Raw genomic sequence first — 18,439 nt, 5'->3', positions numbered from 1 at the left:
TTTACGATCCTCCAAGACTTCGACCCACTTCACGAAATCTGCTAATTGCAAATTCCGTAACATCTGGTATTTGCTCTGATACCAGATTTTGAGAATCCGTAGCTTGCTCTAATACCGACTGCGATTAACCCAGTACTGGCTTTGGTACCGGTTGTTGGGATTCTATAACAGAAGTATGAAATCGAATTTGTACCACAAATCTGTATTCTCAGTAAAAAACTGGCACAATCATAAAAGATAGAACAAACAAACAGAGAAATATATATAAAATAAAATTTATTAAATAAGAAAAAAATTACACCTGACTACTCTTCTATACAGAGTAGCTCTAATTAGAGTCATTTTTCTGAATCTTTTTCACCTTCTCTTTTTTTCTATAAATTCGGAAGACTTCTCCTATTATCTTTCTATGCACCCATGCTGGTCCACCACTTACATGGGCCGTACAATACACATCCAAAATAATAGCATCTATGTTATATAAAAAATTATTCAAATCCTAGTCTCATTAAATTTAAATATTTAAATTTTAATAATTTAACTATTTATTCTAATATAATTATAATTTAAATACAAATCTAATCAAAATTCTAGCGCACAGAATAGTGACGGAGTAGCATTGATGCTGTGTTAAGGGCCCGTTTGTTTTGGTGTAAGTGGAGTGATGGAACTCAACTTCCATCACTTCCGTTATTTGTTTTGATGTAACTGAAAAATATAATGTAACTCAAGTTTCGTTAGAGCTCCACTTCACCTACTCTCGACTTCCTCCTCTAAAGTGCCGAACTCGACTTTCACTACACTCAACCTTCTCTAAAAAATTTATTAAACAGTAAAACCTAAACTCTACTTCCTTTATAATGGGTTAGAATTACCTTATTTATAATAAATTAGGATTATCTTTAAATAATAATAAAAAAATTAATTATATAATAGATTAAATTTTATAATAGTAAATTTACTACTATATTTAGGAGATAATAAGATCCACTTACATCAAAACAAATAAGGGAACTCAAAAAACTAATTTTATCAGTACCAAGTTACATCAAAACAAACAACATAAGTGATTGAATTTAACTTTCAGGCGGTACGAGTTACGTTAAAACAAACAACAAAAAAATAATCACACTTCAGGAAAACTCAAACACCACTATACTTGACTTACGTTGAATCTACAAATACGTCAATCCAAACGCCCCCTGAATGTTAAAACTCGTAGTTTTAAGAGAGAAAACAAGAGACTTATAAAATAAAGGGAGATAAAATCACAAAAATGCAAAAGCAGAAATTTAGAAAAGACTTTTTTTTTTTTTTTTGTATTTTAGCCTTTATTTTTTTAATCTAATATGAGCATATTATTCTGTAAGAAATTTTTTTTTTATGAAAAAGTATTAATTTTCAATATCCAGCATTTTATACCCAACAATTTATATTTAGACTTTAGAGTGTCTTTTTTTTTTTTTTTTAAGCATATATTTCCCTCCCATTGTTACATCAACTCAATTTATAACTCTTTTATTGCGACTACTCCATCTCATAGGTACTAAAATACCAAAAAAAAAAAAAAGAAAAAAAAAATGGAGAACAATCTAAAATAAGTCCTAATACTGCTGCTTATATGCATGATAGTGATTAGATAAATCATGCCACTTGTGTTGACAAAAGAGATAATATAGAAGAAATTAACATACAATAGGAATTTACACTGTTAAAATTATGATCTATTTTTCACGCAAACGATCATCCTATAGAAAATTATCCAAAGAGTGTCTTTACCATGCTACATGTTTAATGATCATAGAAATTGTCCAAAATATGCATAGCAACGATTAGACAAATCATACCACGTTCGTTAAAAGAAGAGATATGAAACAACAGAAACATGGATTAAAGAATTTATACCTTGAACTTAGATTCTCTTTGTTTTTTCGGAGGACTTGCGCTGCTACCATATTGCTCAAACAATTAATCCAATAAAAAATGATCTAGAAATAGTCTTGATGATCATGCCACGTGAATAACGATTAGGTAAATGGTCTAAAAATATACAAAAGTAATAAGATAAATCATATCATATGAGTTGATGAAAACATACGAAATAACAGTTTACAATACTAAACATAGAATCTCATTTTCCTTACGACTAGCTATGATACCATATTATCAAATAATCAATCTGATACAAAACGGTAAAGAAATAGTCGTTGTTGGATTAGTTTAGTAATGCATGTGATGGCTAAAAGCACCGTTTTTATATATACTATAGATTGTACTTCAAAAGAATTTATAATCTTCTCTCAGCAATCTCAGTTCTATAGTATAAAAGAAAAAAAGATTGAAAACACTTTTAAAATTTTTAAATTTTTTATAATATTAAAGTACTTTTGGCCACCACATATATATTATCAAACTAAACTAGACCTTAAAAGTGAGTGTTACACTGGCCTCAACTACGTATCTTTCTCCCTGGGCTCACCATGAGACCAGGAACTACCAGAAGAAGAAGAGCTATAAGAACCCACATTACTACTTGTCATGATGTGCCCCAAAGAGAAATCCATGTACGTCGACGAAGGCATTTCCTCGCTGCTGTGCAGAATATTTACATATTGAATAATATTTGGATACGCCCCCGCTGTCGCTGTCGCTGTCGCTGTCGCTGTCGTTGTCGTTGTCGTCGTCGTGTTAGGATTTATCATCGTTGGTGGCGGTAGCGGAGGCGGCAGTTCGGGTCTGCGGTCGATGTTGATGTCGACGGTGTTGTGGTGTTTGAGGACTGCTCTCTCCGGGAAGTTGACCTTGGCCTTGCTGCCCTTGAACCGGAGGGCGGCCTCGTCGTAGGCCATGGCGGCGCGCTCCGCGGTGTCGAACGTGCCGAGCCACACCCGCGCCGCCTTATTCGGGTCGCGAATTTCCGCCGCCCATTTGCCCCACGGCCGTCGCCGCACCCCTCTGTAGTGCTTCCTCCTTTCTAAAATAGTCATTTATGTAACAGTTATTTTATATAAAAATAATAACATCCAAGTAAATATATTTATGCAAATATAAGAACAAATTTTTATATTACAGCATCGTTTTAGACTTTTTACTTTATCACGTTGCATAGTATGATTGATTTAAAATACATATCCTAATGTTTTATTTATGAAAGATTTTTTTCCGCCTCCTATGGTCTTCATTATTATTCCAAAATTATGAGTTGATTAAATAAACAAATAGATGTAGAGAGATAATTCACGTTTTATAAGAAAAGTTTACACTAGTGAAGAAAAAAAAAAACAAAGAAAAAAAGAGAGAAAATAATAAAAAAGTAATTTTCTACCGTGTTATTTGAAATGAAAGAAAATCAAATATTTCTCTCACTTTACCTAATTAATTACTTGTGGAGAGAAATAAAATTGACAAGTATAAAGAAATTTTTTTTTTATCCATTTCTTTTTTTTTTATTTTTTTTATTTCTGTATTTCATAACCAAACAAGAGAAAATAATTCTCCTCCAACACCTTTTTCTTTTCTGATCTTTTCTTTCAAAAAAAAAAAAACAAAAAAAAAATGAATTGGCATTTTGTTAAAGATCATGATAGAGTTTGCCAAACCTATGGTATCTATAAAAAAACTTGTACTCAATGGGTAGGGATCTCCGAAATTTTATCGAATCCGAACAGAGCGGATTTACTCGATGCTAAACGGATATGGTTTCTGATATGGATATCAAAAATAAAAATATGACGAATATAAATTCGGATATGAATTTTAACAGTATCCGATCCGAACCCGACCTAAATCCAAATTTATTTTACATTACATATAATATGTTTATAAAAATTTGGTGTTATATTTGAATTTGTATTTTAAGAATTTGGATTTAGTATAACATATTTTAAAATATTGAAAAGAGAAATAATTATTTTGGGTTCAGATTTGAGTTTTGAATTTTTGGCCAGATTCGGGTTTGGATATAAATTTTTAAAATCCGTCGGATTCGGGTTTGGAGTCGGGTTCGGGTTCAGATTTTTAAAAATCTGCCCTGAATCCGACCCATTGACCTCTGTAGACTCGGAACTATCAAAAGCCTTTCGTACGAGTCCTTGCAGGATAAGCTCATGCTAACTATTAATTTCAAAGTTTTCAACGGTCAAACAATAATAATTAATATATTTAAAATGTACATATATAGTATTTTTCAGGTCTCGATTATAATATGGTCCAACCGACCTCTCTTTATTTTAAACATGACTTCACTCAGCTTAGCCTATTATCATTTTAAGCGCAAATCGGCCCAAGTCATTTTTTTGCACTTAGTTCTTTTTATTAGTGAGTCTTCTATTCATTTCTTTCTTTTAACTTAATAGTTTAATTTTTTAATAGAGAAAATTAGTAAAACTCAATGTGATATATAGATTACAATATTAGGTGGGATAAAAAATGGGATGTAGAGTTTAATTTTCTTCTCTAATAGAAAATAAAAACCAGAAGGGAAGTAAAATAGTTCTAAAAGTTTAGGGTATTAAACACTAAAAAAAAATTTAGAAGTTCGAGGAGCAAACTTAAAAGAAGTCAAAAGATCAAGGACTACCGATACAAGTCTCACTTTCACCATACACATCCATTGTGACGCCCTAGCCTTAGCCGACCCGCCTTACTTCCAAGTGTGGTCATTCAGTCTAAAATTACTTCAGTTCTAACACGTTTAACTTTCTTAACCTTTTGAAGCTAACCATCACCTAAAATACTATAGTTGGGTTAAGAGTTCTTAGTACTATTACATATTTTATAATATAGGACTAACTGGGGTCTCACATCTATGAGAAAGATTTTAATGTATTTTTTTAAACAAAGTTAAAAAAAAAACTCAGATCAATCTTTTGGATAACATTTCTGATATATTGTCACAGAGGGTAAATTGCCCCGTTCCACAATTTAATTAATTTTTCAATATTTAACCAAATTTATTTTGATTACTAAACTTTTAAATTGTACAATTGACTCCTAAACTTTTAAAAGTATTTTGTTTGAACTTTTATTCTCATCTGTTTTTGGAGAGAAAATTATTTTTCACTCTTTGTGCATTTGTGAGTATGTGTATTATGTATTGACTTATCTGAACTATAAACCATTTTAAATCGACTATCTAATCTTTCAAAATCTTGATTTAATATCGAATTTTTCGATTCATTTGATTTAAGTTAGTCAATGATACTTTAATTTTAAAATTTAAATATGTGTTTTACTTTTTATAGGTTTAATTAATATAATTTGTGCGATTCCCTGCGACTATAAATTTATTAAAGCTAAAAATTAGTTTAAATTTTAAAGTTAAATTGTGGTTCACCGGCTCAAATCAAATAACTTAAAAGGTTGGATAGTAAAATTAAAATTTTTAAAAATCGGATAATAAATTCTAAATATTTTATAGTTTATGTAACTTTTACACATTTTTACCTTTTTCTTATTATTATTAACTTTATTATGCTTATAGGCTCTTTAGAAGTTAGGATCATGAGCCGACCGTTCCTAGAGCAAATGGTCAAAGGCTTGGTGGTTGGTATCTGAAGTTTCAAGTTTGAATCCTAGTTGATTCACATTTCTAGCTAAGTTTATTTCTAAATGAAATAAACGAAGCGGGTAGCGTGCTACCCATCTCTAAAAAAAAAAAAAAAGAAAAAAAGTTAGGATTATGACCACCAAAAATTTTAAACTCAAAATCTTAACAAGTCCAACATGAGCTAGTGCTCGATCGTGTTCGGTTCAACATAGCTAGAATATAAATATAGTCCACCTAGAATACTATTGATAGTATAAATAGTATTTAGTGTCAAATTTTTTGGCATTAGATTAATGAAAAAATAGTTGGTAGTAAATACTATTTATCTACTATCAAAGATATTATAGTTCCAATATATATGTTTATATATATATAGAGTTGAGCTAGAATATTATTAGTAGCAAAAAAGCTCCGTTGACGCTAATTTATTTTTGATGATAGGATCTCTAAATTGACGATCGGCACCGTTGAACATGATTTATACTATTTAAAGTATCTAAAAATCAAATTTCATATTTTTTTGATATTATTCTCTTGTCCATCAAGTGGACACAAAAATGAACGGCTAAAAATGAATATCATTTAAAAAGTTATGATAGGAATCTTGTAATCTAGATCAAGAGTATAGATCATATTTTAAATAATTTAAGAAATTTTCGAACCAAAATTTAATTGATTTGGATATCTTTAATTATACTGTTAAACGAGAAAACGTCTCATATTGACTATTAAAATTATAAATTTTAAAATTCTTTGATCATTAGGTCAATACTGTCGAAAAGATTTAAAATTTGGTTTTAGATACTTCAAGTGATATAGACTATGTTCAATAGTACTGATCGTCGATTTGGAGGCTCTATCATCGAAAATAAATTGGTGGCAATAGAGTTCGTTTACTACTGGTAGTATTCCAACTCAACTCTCTCTCTCTCTCTCTCTCTCTCTCTCTCTCGCTCTCTCTCTCTCTATTAGGGATGCAAACGGATCCGGGTTGGTGGAGCTCCCGCCCCGATTCGCCTCGACGGGGGTAGTAAATGGGAGAAAATAAAAGGATTCGGGGTAGGAAACGGGATAAACTTTACGATCCGAGACGGATTCGGGGCAGGAAATGGGAAAAATTTTGACCCGCCCCAAATCCGCCCCGAATCCGCCAAGTAAATGGAGCGGGAGGCGGGAGACTCTTTTCTTCCTTCAATCTATTCCGATCCGTTAAAAATCCGCTCCCGCCCCGCTCCTGCCCCGATCCGCCCCGAATGGAGCGGTAAGTGGGAGCCAAAAATAAAATGAAAAGTAACCCGTCCCGAATCCGCCCCGCCCAGATAAGAAATGGAGCGGGAGGTGGGGGAACTCTCCCGCCCCCGGATCCGCCCCGTTTGCATCCCTATGCTAGATACGGTCCGTTAATTACTCAAAATGTTAATATTTTGTTTAAATGTTGGAGTAAGTTACCCAATAATAACATATTCGATCGGAGTTTTTTTTTTTTTTTATATGACCGGAAGTAAGGAGTTTTATTTTTGTTTCTTAGATGTCATGTTTAGACACATAAACATTCTATTTTGTATAGTCCTTTGATTTACTTAAGAACAATGTAGTATTTGATAAATGGGAAGTGTGATTGAATTTTTAAAATGAGTAACATTCAAGTTATTTTTTTTGAAGTAAAATAAATTACTTTGCACGTGAACTATACTATCTTATTAAATTATGAATATTAAAATCTTTTACGGAACAAAAGTCAAATTTCTAAATCTCTTGCATCATTGCTATTTTTATTTTTTAAACGCTAGTTCTATACAATTTAACGTGCTGGTTGAAAGACTTTTCTCTTATTATTATGGTTGATTATCTCATAATACACTCTAGCCAAACGATAATTGATAGTTTATTCACAATAATTTTAGAACTAAAAAATTTACTACAAAAGTTTTTAATTTTTATGACCAAAGATGTAAGCATTTTACTATCCCCTTTGATATTATTTTATAAGAAAAGTTAATAATTATACCAAACGAGACTTCAGCTTTCAATCATACAAAAGAGAGATAATTCCCTTGAATTCTCAGCAAAGGTATCAAATAAACAACCAAATTTTTATAAAATTTAAGTGATTAAATTTGCCCCTAAAAAAATTCTCCTGTTTAGTTACAAAGTTTTGGATAATTTGAATAAATGGCTTAATGCTGGGCAGCAGCAACGAAAATGAGATATACTACGCGGTTGGCGCAGAAGGCAAAGGGAGAGAGAGGAAGAAAAATAGTTTTTACATAAATAAATTTATGCGCAGTCAGTAATAGAAGAAGAGTAAGTAAAAAATATAATTTTTACATGAACAAACTTGTAAAAGAAAATAATTATTTCATATATCTTTTTTTAAAGAAGATCAAACTGTGCAGAAACAAATAAAAACATGTCAAAATTTTTAGAGAAATATATTCGTGAATCATAAAATTTGGAAAAGTATAAAATTAATCACTTAGTTTTATAAATATTTATCTATTTTTTGGTACTTTTATTTAAAACTATACTAAAATTAGAAAAAAAGGAATTGGATATTTTTTTCTTTGACATCCAAACCAAGATTGTCTAACATCAAACTCGAATAACCAGAGAATCACCGGTTGTACCTAGTGCAAGTGGCTTGATTCACATTCTCGAGCTAAATTTATTTAAAAAAAAAAATAAAAGAAACGAGTAATACGCTATTTTTCTCTGTAAAAAAAGAAGAAGAAGAAGAAGAAAACCAGGTGTATTTTCTCGCAGGGAAATCTGTCCCTTCTGCTGAGGGATAACTCGTACGGGAAAAGGCAGTCAGCAGTCTAGTGCAGACTGTTGTAGAAGACCCACCAGGCAGGCAGGCACCAGCACAGCAAAGCAGCCATGCTTTCCTCCTCACTCCCTCGCACTCCCGCCCGCGCTTTCCTCCTTCTCCTCGCTCTTTTGCTAACTTTGTTGCGTCCGTCCGCGCCCTTCTCCGACCGCGAAGAAGCCCAAATCCGGCGGCTCCAAGAATACCTGCGCATCCCCACCGCCCACCCCGACCCCGACNCAATATATATATATATATATCGAGTCCAGATACAATGCTATCAATAGCACCAAGCACTTTGTGCCACTCAGTTTTTCATAGTTAGATCTATTCCTTTGACTATTTCCATCTGTTAGATCATACTATTCAACAAACCACCCACTCTACGCTAGAGGATTATAATAATCATAACCGCACATCCATTTATCCAAGGGCCGAAAATATTTCTCTATCACTCTTTGTATAGATGTATAAAAGTGTAAAGCTACTATACTATAGAAAGTATAAAGGATTTGATGTTTTAGATATTTTGACATTTGGATCGAGAATTATATGGTTGGGATGATTGCGGTCCCTCCTAGGGTTGAGTACTACCCCTAGGGTTGAGTGGTCCTCACATGGTAATAATATTAATCCAAAATTTAAAAATGATTAAAGTGACTAATTTAAGGGCCAAAAAGTCGGAAGCATCAGATTCTCTATACTTTCCATAGCATAGAGTAGGTCTACTCTATATAAAATATAATATAATATAATGTAATATATTTTACTATTTGGATTTAGGCTAATCTTACTATAAAGAAATTTATGTTTTGTAAAATCTAATTACTATATTAAGATTCTAATTTTCTTTCAACTTTTCACCCAGTAGGAGGGCTGACAATCTAACTTGCTCTTCGCGAGCCAATTCGTGTTCGATTCGTTAATAAATAAGCCGAATATAAAATAAAATTTTCAACTCGATATTATAACGAGTGAGCTCATCTTCGATTTGTTTTAATAAACGAACGAACACAAACCAGCCCCAACTCTCTAGTGTTTGGCTCGTTGACAGCCTATTAACAACCATACTATCAGTGGTTAGGTCTTCTATATTTATCGGCCCAAGATGCGAATTCCCAGTGATTGTTATTCGAATTGTTATATCTAAAACTGGGTTCGATCTCTGCTTGTGTATACATAGATAAAGTTTATGAAAAATAAAAACTTGTAAGTACTTGAGGTTCAAGGTATTTATAGGATTTTAAAAAGAAAAAACTTCAAATTGCCCTGGAGGTATAGCTTATTTTTACTTTACCCTTTTTGTGGTTCAAAAATTTCACTTTATCGTCCTGTGATTTATTAGCTCATTTTACTTGTCACCCCGTAATTTAAAATGTTACACTGCGCTCCCGCATGGTCTTGTAAAAATTTTTAGTTTGCTATCCTATTTCATAATGAATTTTTGAGTGAATATTAATGAAAGCGTAAAAGGGGCAAAAAAAAAAAAAAATCTAGAAACTTATAATAATATATTATAGGAAAAACTTCAAATACTATTCTTGTAATTTCGCACTTTCTCACTTTGGTAACTTGTGGTTTAAAGTGTATCTATTTAGTACCCCGTAGTTTTATTTTATTTTTTTTATTATTTCTTTCACTAATTTTTTTTTTGTTAAATTAGTAACAAAGTTAAAACTAGAAAGTACTAAAATGAATATATATTCGATAAACCTAGCTAGGCGGAGTATCTGAAGTTTTTTTTGTATATAATTTAACGAAATATTAACGAAGGAGCTGATGAAAAGAAAAAAATGAAACCATAAGGTACTAAATTGATACACTTTAAACTATCTTAGATACTCCGCCTAGCTAGGTTTATCGAATATATATTCATTTTAGTACTTTCTAGTTTTAACTTTGTTACTAATTTAACAAAAAAAAAATTAGTGNATATAATTAAGTTTACCCTAATAATATTATTATCTATATTATGGTGATCGTTATGCACCTTGGTCCTCGGAGGGTCGTGTTATTACTTCATTCATCCCCGCAGAATCCGAACCGGCCGGTTCAGCGGAAGCCCGGTTCGCCCCGACCGGCTCGGCCACGGCCCCATGGGCGGAGTTCGAGCTCGAGTGGAGCACGTGCGAGAGAGCGGAGACGATTGCTGACGTGTCCTGCTCGGCACGTGCGGGGTCGTAGCGCCCGAACATGTGCTCCTCCTCTTCCCCTCCTCCTCCTCCTCCTCCTCGCTAGTGTCCTCCTCCGATCCACCTCCTTCGAATCTCCGCCGTCCGTTCCGCGATCAACGTCGATCGTGATGATGAGGATTCGTGTACGGTACATGCATGAGAAACAGAGAGAGAGAGAGTATATGTAGAGAGAGAGAGAGAGTATATGTATAGAGAGAGAGGGAGAGAGAGAGAGAGAAAAGTTATTATTATTATTAGTTGGGGAGTGGGAGTTTTTGAGTTTTTATAGGCCAAGAATTGTGGAGCCCTCTGATTTTTTTTTTTTTATATATATATTTATGTGAAAATATTATATTCTTTTTGGTCTTTTTATGTTGAATATATATATTGAGCAGGAACTTGTTGGAACATTCATATGTGAAAGATATATAGTTGTATATCATTAAAAAAAAAAAACTTTAAATATTATTCCCGTGGTTTCGTATTTTCTCACTATAATATTCTGGGATTTAAAATATATTGATTTAGTACCTTGTGATTTTATCTTTATCTTTCGTCAGCCCTTTTGTTAACTTTTCGTTAAAACATGTACAAAAAAACTTCAGATCATATATATCTCACCTATAGTTTATCGAATATTCACTTTAATATTTTTTAGTTTTAACTTTATCATTGATTTAACGAAAAAATTAGTGAAGGGGATAACAAACAGAGAAAAATAAAACTACAGGATACAAAAGTGATACACTTTAAACCACAGGGCATTAAAGTTAGAAATTGTGAAATCACAGAGATGATATTTAAAGTTTTTTCTTAAAAAAAAAAAGAAGGGAAAAATTGCTTGTTTGGCCCTTAAATTATGAGGTGTCAGACAGTTTCGTCATTGAAGATAATTTCTGGCGCAAATTATGAGGCGCATGTTGCTTTAGGTCTTAAATTTTAATTAGTTGTAATTTTTGATTTGAGCTATAAAATATGTAATATTTGAGTTCTTGGACTTTTTAAAATGATAATAATATTCTACTTAATGATATAATAATAATTAAAATATTACATTGCTTCGATATTCGTAATTCATCAATAATTTAATTCAACACTTTCTAAGTTTTTGCATTGAACTTGTTTCGTCGGATATGAGGCCGTTCTTTTTAGTCATGCGGGTTTATATATATATATATATATATATAGAGAGAGAGAGAGAGAGAGAGAGAGAGAGAGAGAGAGAGTTGAGCAGAATATTATCGATAGCAAACGAACTCCGTTGCCACCTATTTGTTTTCGATGATGGAACCTCCAAATCGATGATCGGTACCGTTGAACATAATCTATACCATTTGAAATATCTAGAAATTAAATTTCATGCTTTTTTAATATTGTTCTCTTGTCCATCAAATGAATGTAAAAATGAACGGCTGAAAATGGATGCCATCTAAAAAATGATGATAAGAATTTTATAATCAATATTGAGAGTACAGATTTTGTTGTAAATAGTTTAGAAAATTTTCTAACTAAAATTCAATTAATTTGAATAGTTTTACACTGTTAAACGAAAATGCTTCATATCTAGTATTAAAATTATAAATTTTGAAACCCTTTGATCATAATGTCAATGATGTTGAAAAGATTTAAAATTTGGCTTCTAAACACTTCAAGTGGTATAGATCATGTTCAACAATGCCGATTATTAATTTGAAGGCTCCGTCATAAAAAACAAATGGGTGGTAAGAGAGCCCGTTTGCTATCGATAGCATTCCAGCTCAGCTCTCTATATATAAACATTATACGAAAATCTTATTACAAAAGTGTTTTTTTTGAAGACGTTCCGCAAAATCGTTCCCACTAATATAGCAAATACTAACGCTTCAAAAAACATCGTTATCTGATGTTTTCAACTCTCTTTGTTATATCAAACTGATTTATTTTACAAAAAATGATGACGTTGTTTTAAAGTGTCAGAATATATTTTACCGATACATAGCATAAACGTCATTACATACGTTACAACTCTTTATTTGCCAACGTTTCCTTATATCACAAGTCATTAAGTACTGAAAAAGATGTCACATTCTCGAACTCAATCTGGTAACTAAATCGCGATAATTTCGGCCGAATGCACCAAATAAGGAGTACGTTATGAATAGATTTTACTCCATATATTTTATTGAATTAATGCAATATAATACTATCAACATGAACTAGCTAGGCTGGAATACTATCAATAGCACTAAGTTATTGGTGTTATTAGTTTTTTAGTACTTGGATTGAGAAATGTGTGGTTAGGATGATATGGGCCCACTAGGGTAGAGTGGGTGATTGGTTGAATAGTATAATCTAACGGGTAAAAATAATTAAAGGGTTAAATCTAATAGTGGAAAACTCGATAGCACCAAGCCCTTGGTGCTATCGGTAGTATTCCGGCCGGACTCCTATCAACATAACTAAATGTATATGAAAATATTATAAATGAGTCAATTTTATACATACAGATAAATATTCAATGCTAATATTCATCTTAGATTTCACCTCAAAAATTTCAAAAGAAAAATACAAATTAGTTGCCATGTGTATAAAACTGACTCGTTAATTTTTAAAAGTAATTACTGTAATATAATGGAGTTATTGCTGGATGTTGTACGTTTTTTATAATTTCAATTATTATTTTCTTCTTTTGAAATTAATTTGTTAAAAAAATAAATACGAAACAATGGCTTATTTCTAAAAGTTTAAGCTCCTAGTGCATAATATTTTAAACCTCTACAAAGAGTATCTAAGCTTTTTTTTCCCTTTTTTTTAAAAAAAAAAATGAAAAGAAAGAAGAGTTTGAATAAGTACAAGGAAAAAAATGAAATGGATTGCACATTAAAATTTCCTGTAAGGTTTTTGTATTGAAAGTTTCAATTTGAAAATGTCAAATAAACCAATTCAAATTACTAATTCATAATCAATCACACTCCAAATTGCATTTTAAGTGGATCAAATAATAAAATGATTTAAGTAATTGATCCTGTCAACATTGGAGAATTAATAAAATGTAAAAAATTAAGTATTGCATATCTAACACTCACATATTAGGCTAATTAATTGTTTCAGTGGTACCGAAACTGTATAAGGAGACTCATATGTAATAATCAGAAGTATATCCAAATAACTACAATTTAAGCGGGTTTTTTTTTTTTTTTTTTTTTTAAGAGATAGGTAGCACACTACCCGCTTCGTTTATTTCATTTAGAAATAAACTTAGCTAGAAATGTGAATCAACTAGGATTCGAACTTGAAACTTTAGGTACCAATCATCAAGCTCTTTGCCACTTGCTCTAGCGACGGTCGATAATTTCAACGGTAACAATTGGAGAGGATATTTTTAAATAGGGAAAACTTCAAATACCCCCCTGTAGTTTCGCACTTTCTCACTTTAGTACTCTGTGGTTTAAAGTGTATCAAGTTAGTATCTTGTGGTTTCACACTTTCTCACTTTAGTATCCTGTGGTTTAAAGTGTATCAAGTTAGTACCGAGTGGTTTCGCACTTTCTCATTTTAGTACCCGTTGATTTAATATTTCGTTAAATTATATACAAAAAACTTTAGATACCCCACCTAAGTTTATCAAATATTTATTTAGTACCATTTAGTTTTAACTTTGTCACTGATTTAACGAAAAAAATACCCCGAAATAGATAATAAAAAGAGAAAAATAAAACCATAGGGTACTAACTTGATACTTGGTTTGTCGGATAATTTATCACTTCTATTCAAATGGAGAATAAATTTTCCTTTTTGAAGTTTTTTTTTTTTGAGTACACCAAAGCATGAAAAAGTGAAATCATGGGATACCAAATTTCACATAATTCAATCATGGTACACCAAAGGGTGAAAGAGTAAAAACATGGGACACCAAATTTTATATAGTTCAATCATAAGACACCAAAATAAAAACNGTTTGGTTCTACATAAAATTTTGAAAAAAAAAAAAAAAATCGGTGGGAGTGAAATTTTTTTTTTTCCCGTTTTCTAGTGTTTGGTTTGTAGAAATTTTTTTTTTTTTTGAACACTCTTGTTTGGTTAAAAGGAACAAAATAAATTAATTTTTTCTTTTACTAAAAAAATATTATATATTATTTATATATAATAATTATCATACTATAGGCATTATTACTGTAACTTATATATATTTGTAAATTATATATATCGAAATTATATTATATGCAAATTTGATAAGCATATAATATAATATATATAATAGTATATACATAATACTATATAATAAAAATGTATATATTTATAAATAAAGTATTATATAGCTCCTATTTTTTCAAATCCGTAACGCCAAATCAAACACTAGGAAAACTATTTGTAGGCACGAAATTTTTTTCAGATAATTTTACATTGAACCAAACACATCCTAAGTAAAAATAAATTTTCATCAACACTGGGACTAATTGAACCAAACGCATCCTAAGTAAAAATAAATTTTCATCAACACTGGGACTAATTTCATTAGATATCATTTTATATATAAAATGGCAACACTTATAATTACGTATAACATTCTATTACTTATAACAGAGTAAAAAATTATTTATAATTATAGTGCTCTCTATTATATTTAATAAAAAACTATATACATATTTATTTATAATCATTATATATATAATTGAAAATATGAAATATTTAGATTTTGAACTTGAGACTTAAGGGACTTAGATTTAACAAATTTGGGCTAATTGCATACAGTTTTCTGTAAACATATCGAATAATAAATATATTTCTATAAGTTTTGTTTGGCTCAGGTATAAATAAGAACTGCTTATTTCAGGAATAGGTATAAGTTTAGGTATAAGCAAGAACTAGATTAATTTTGTGTTTGGATGAAAATTGGTTGCTCCCGGGAGTAAGAAAAATAGCGTTTGGATAAAAAATATGGAATAAGAAGATTAGTGGGAAGTTATAAGTAGAAAATTGAGATTATTTCTCTCGTTATATTTGAATTTTGAAATTTTAATTTTTTTAAAATTAAAAATTTTAATTTTTAAATTTTAAAATCTGAAATTAAAATTTAAAATTAAACTCTCAAACTTTAAATTTCAAAATTATAAATTATAAATTTTAAAATTATAAATTATAAGTTTTAAAATTTAAAATCTTAATATCTTAAATCTTACATTTTATATTTTAAATTTTTAAATTTTAAATTTTAAGTTTTAAATTTTAAATTTTAAATTTTTAAATTTTAAATTTCAAATTTTAAATTTTAAGTTTTAAATTTTAAATTTTAAATTTTAAATTTTAAGTTTTAGATTTTAAAATTTAAATTTAAGAAATTATAAAATATGAAATTTTAAATTTAAAAAATATAAAATATCAAATTAAAATTCAAAATTTAGAATTTAAAATTATAAGCTTTAATTTTAAAATTATAAATTATAAAAATTTAAGATTTAAAATTAAAATTAAACTTTTTAAATTTTAAATTTTTTAAAAAATAGGGGTAGAAACTATTTGTTCCCACCCCTATTCCACCTGAGGGTAGGAACTGTTAGCTGATCATTTTAGAAGGTAAAAATATCATTTTACTTATACTCTGTTAAAAAATAAATAGAGTGTTCTAACGGTAACATATCCGAAGGACAAATATAAATATTACTTAACTTTTGCAGAAATAAATAAAAAAAAGATAAATTTTGTAGGAATATATATTTACTATTTGATATGTTTATAGAAAGCTGTATATAATTAACCCATACCAAAGATCTAGCATGCTATAAAGTCGCAATGTTAATAAACGCGTATGGTTTTGTTCTTAAAATTCTCATCTACACATGCTTTGTCTCTCCAATTGCATGGACCTACTCTATAAAAGAAATTTCCTGGGCATTGTTTTCTTTTTTTTTAGTATAATGTATGAAGATTATTATTATTATTTTTTAACTTTAGCTTATTTATAAATAGACATATGGATTTTGAATTTTGAAAAAAACAATTTAAAATTTATCAAATAGTTCAATAAAATTTTTTAGATAAAATTATTAACTGCGTAGTTGTTTTGATTCTATATATTGCATATAATTTTATAAATCTTTAAAATGTAAAAAAAAAGTTATTTTTTGTATTCTAATGTACAAGAAAATTGGTTCAACTTATTCTTTAATCGTCATACTTAATTATCAAATTGAAAGAAAAAATATATATTTCTAAATCTTAACAGAATTATGTGCATGACATCCGATCAAAATTGCTGTGCGATTTGTAAGTTCACTTGAGAAGAGAATACTATTAAACTATCTGATAAAGAAAATTATTAAAATTCAAAACCTCTATTTGCAAAAGAGGTACAGTTTAGAGAATTTTCATGCATTTTTTCTCCTTTTTTTTTTTTTTTTTTTTTTTTTTCTTTTTTGGTGGAAAATTTTCATGTTTGATTTTTTCAAAAAAGTGTGAAAAATTTTTCAAGAAATTTTTTTGAGAGACCATACTTTAGAATAATTAATTCTTCTTGATGAATGAGTACGAAGAGCAAGAACATCATCCTTGAACAGGCCACTACAGCCAACCAGTTGTAAGCTTTTTTTAGCATGGATGGTCCATTCAAGCCCTAGTTTGCTTTATATGACTTTGCCCACCCATGAGTCTAAACAGGAGGCCAATTCTTTAATTTGTCCTTCTAGAAGCTTCTAGGTTGGTGTTGTTAATGTTGGCTATTTATTATTGGGATAAAATATGTCAAACTTTCTGCCTCGTGACGATAGGCTCAAGAGTCGACTAATAAGTTGAGTGGAGCTGTAATCCACAACAAGGGACCTAAAGGCAAGAGGCCCAACAATAGACCAAATATATAGTTGGGTTGAGTCAGGTCGAAACTCGTCAGCAGTGTGGTTGAGCCCTTAAGTGCGATAGACGTGCCTTTCCTATCAGTATATATTTTTGGTGTAGCTGGTTAGCGCTTACGATCCACAGTTAATTGAAAATACAATGTGTTAAAAAAAGGGAAAACTTCAAAAATCTCCCCTATGGTTTCGTAGTTTTTCACTTTGCCCCCTTGTGGTTTAAAATGTATCAATTTGCCCCCCTGTGATTTCTTTTTTCTCTTTTTCTTATCAATTTCATTATTTTTTTTTTCTTAAATCAGTGATAAAGTTAAAATTAAAGGGTACTAAAGTGAATATTTAATAAATCTAGATGGGTATCTAAAGTTTTTTTGTATATACTTTAATGAAATATTAACGAAAAAGCTACCGAAAAGATAAAAATGAAACTACAGGGGGACAATTTGATACATTTTAAACCACAGGGGGGCAAAGTGAGAATCTACGAAACTACAGGGGTTTTTTTTGAAGTTTTCCCTTAAAAAAATTCACTTTGTTTGCTTTTTTTTTTAAAATTTTTTTTATTACTGTTGCATGTAAACACACTATTTGCTCCGCTCAGTTTCTAGTCAATAATCAATAATAAATATTATGTAGGCTTTTGTTTGGCAAGGGTTCGAATCCCTCTATTTCCGTTTCTGTTAGTTCACCCACGCTGTCGACCACAATGTATGAATGTATGGAATCAAATTTTGATCAAATTTTAATTGTTAATGTCGACTCTTTAGTTATAAGATCGGCTAAGCCAGAATGACACACTGAATTGGACAGTTTGTGAACCGACACGACGCTAATTCACTAATAATTGCGCCAATTCAGCAATCCGTCTATCAAATACATCTAAGTGAGAAGCGTGTTTCATTAATTACCTTCAGATAGGGGTGGCAATTCAGCTTGTTGTTCGTGAGCCAGCTTATGTTCGGCTTGAAATGAGCTCGAGATCAAAACGCTCGTTTAATCAATGAGCCGAACTCGAGTTGAATTTTTAAGCTCGTTTAGTAAACGAGTCGAACACGAGCTAAGGTCAGTTCGCTCGTGCTCGGCTCGA

At 30.5% G+C, this 18,439-nt stretch overlaps 1 protein-coding gene across 1 annotated transcript; it reads right to left on the bottom strand.

Annotated features, from left to right (window-relative positions):
- On the bottom strand, positions 2,359-10,446 carry LOC109722928 (ethylene-responsive transcription factor ERF113; the record flags this gene model as incomplete). The annotated part of the gene is given in 2 exon segments (XM_020251103.1): positions 2,359-2,974; positions 10,348-10,446. Coding segments are annotated over 2 exon segments (620 nt in total), but the record flags the coding sequence as incomplete, so codon positions are not given.

This window comes from Ananas comosus, linkage group 17 (assembly GCF_001540865.1).
Source record: "Ananas comosus cultivar F153 linkage group 17, ASM154086v1, whole genome shotgun sequence".
NCBI lineage: Eukaryota > Viridiplantae > Streptophyta > Magnoliopsida > Poales > Bromeliaceae > Ananas > Ananas comosus.
Note: the sequence above shows the minus strand (reverse complement) of the source record. Positions and strands in the feature narration are given on the sequence as shown.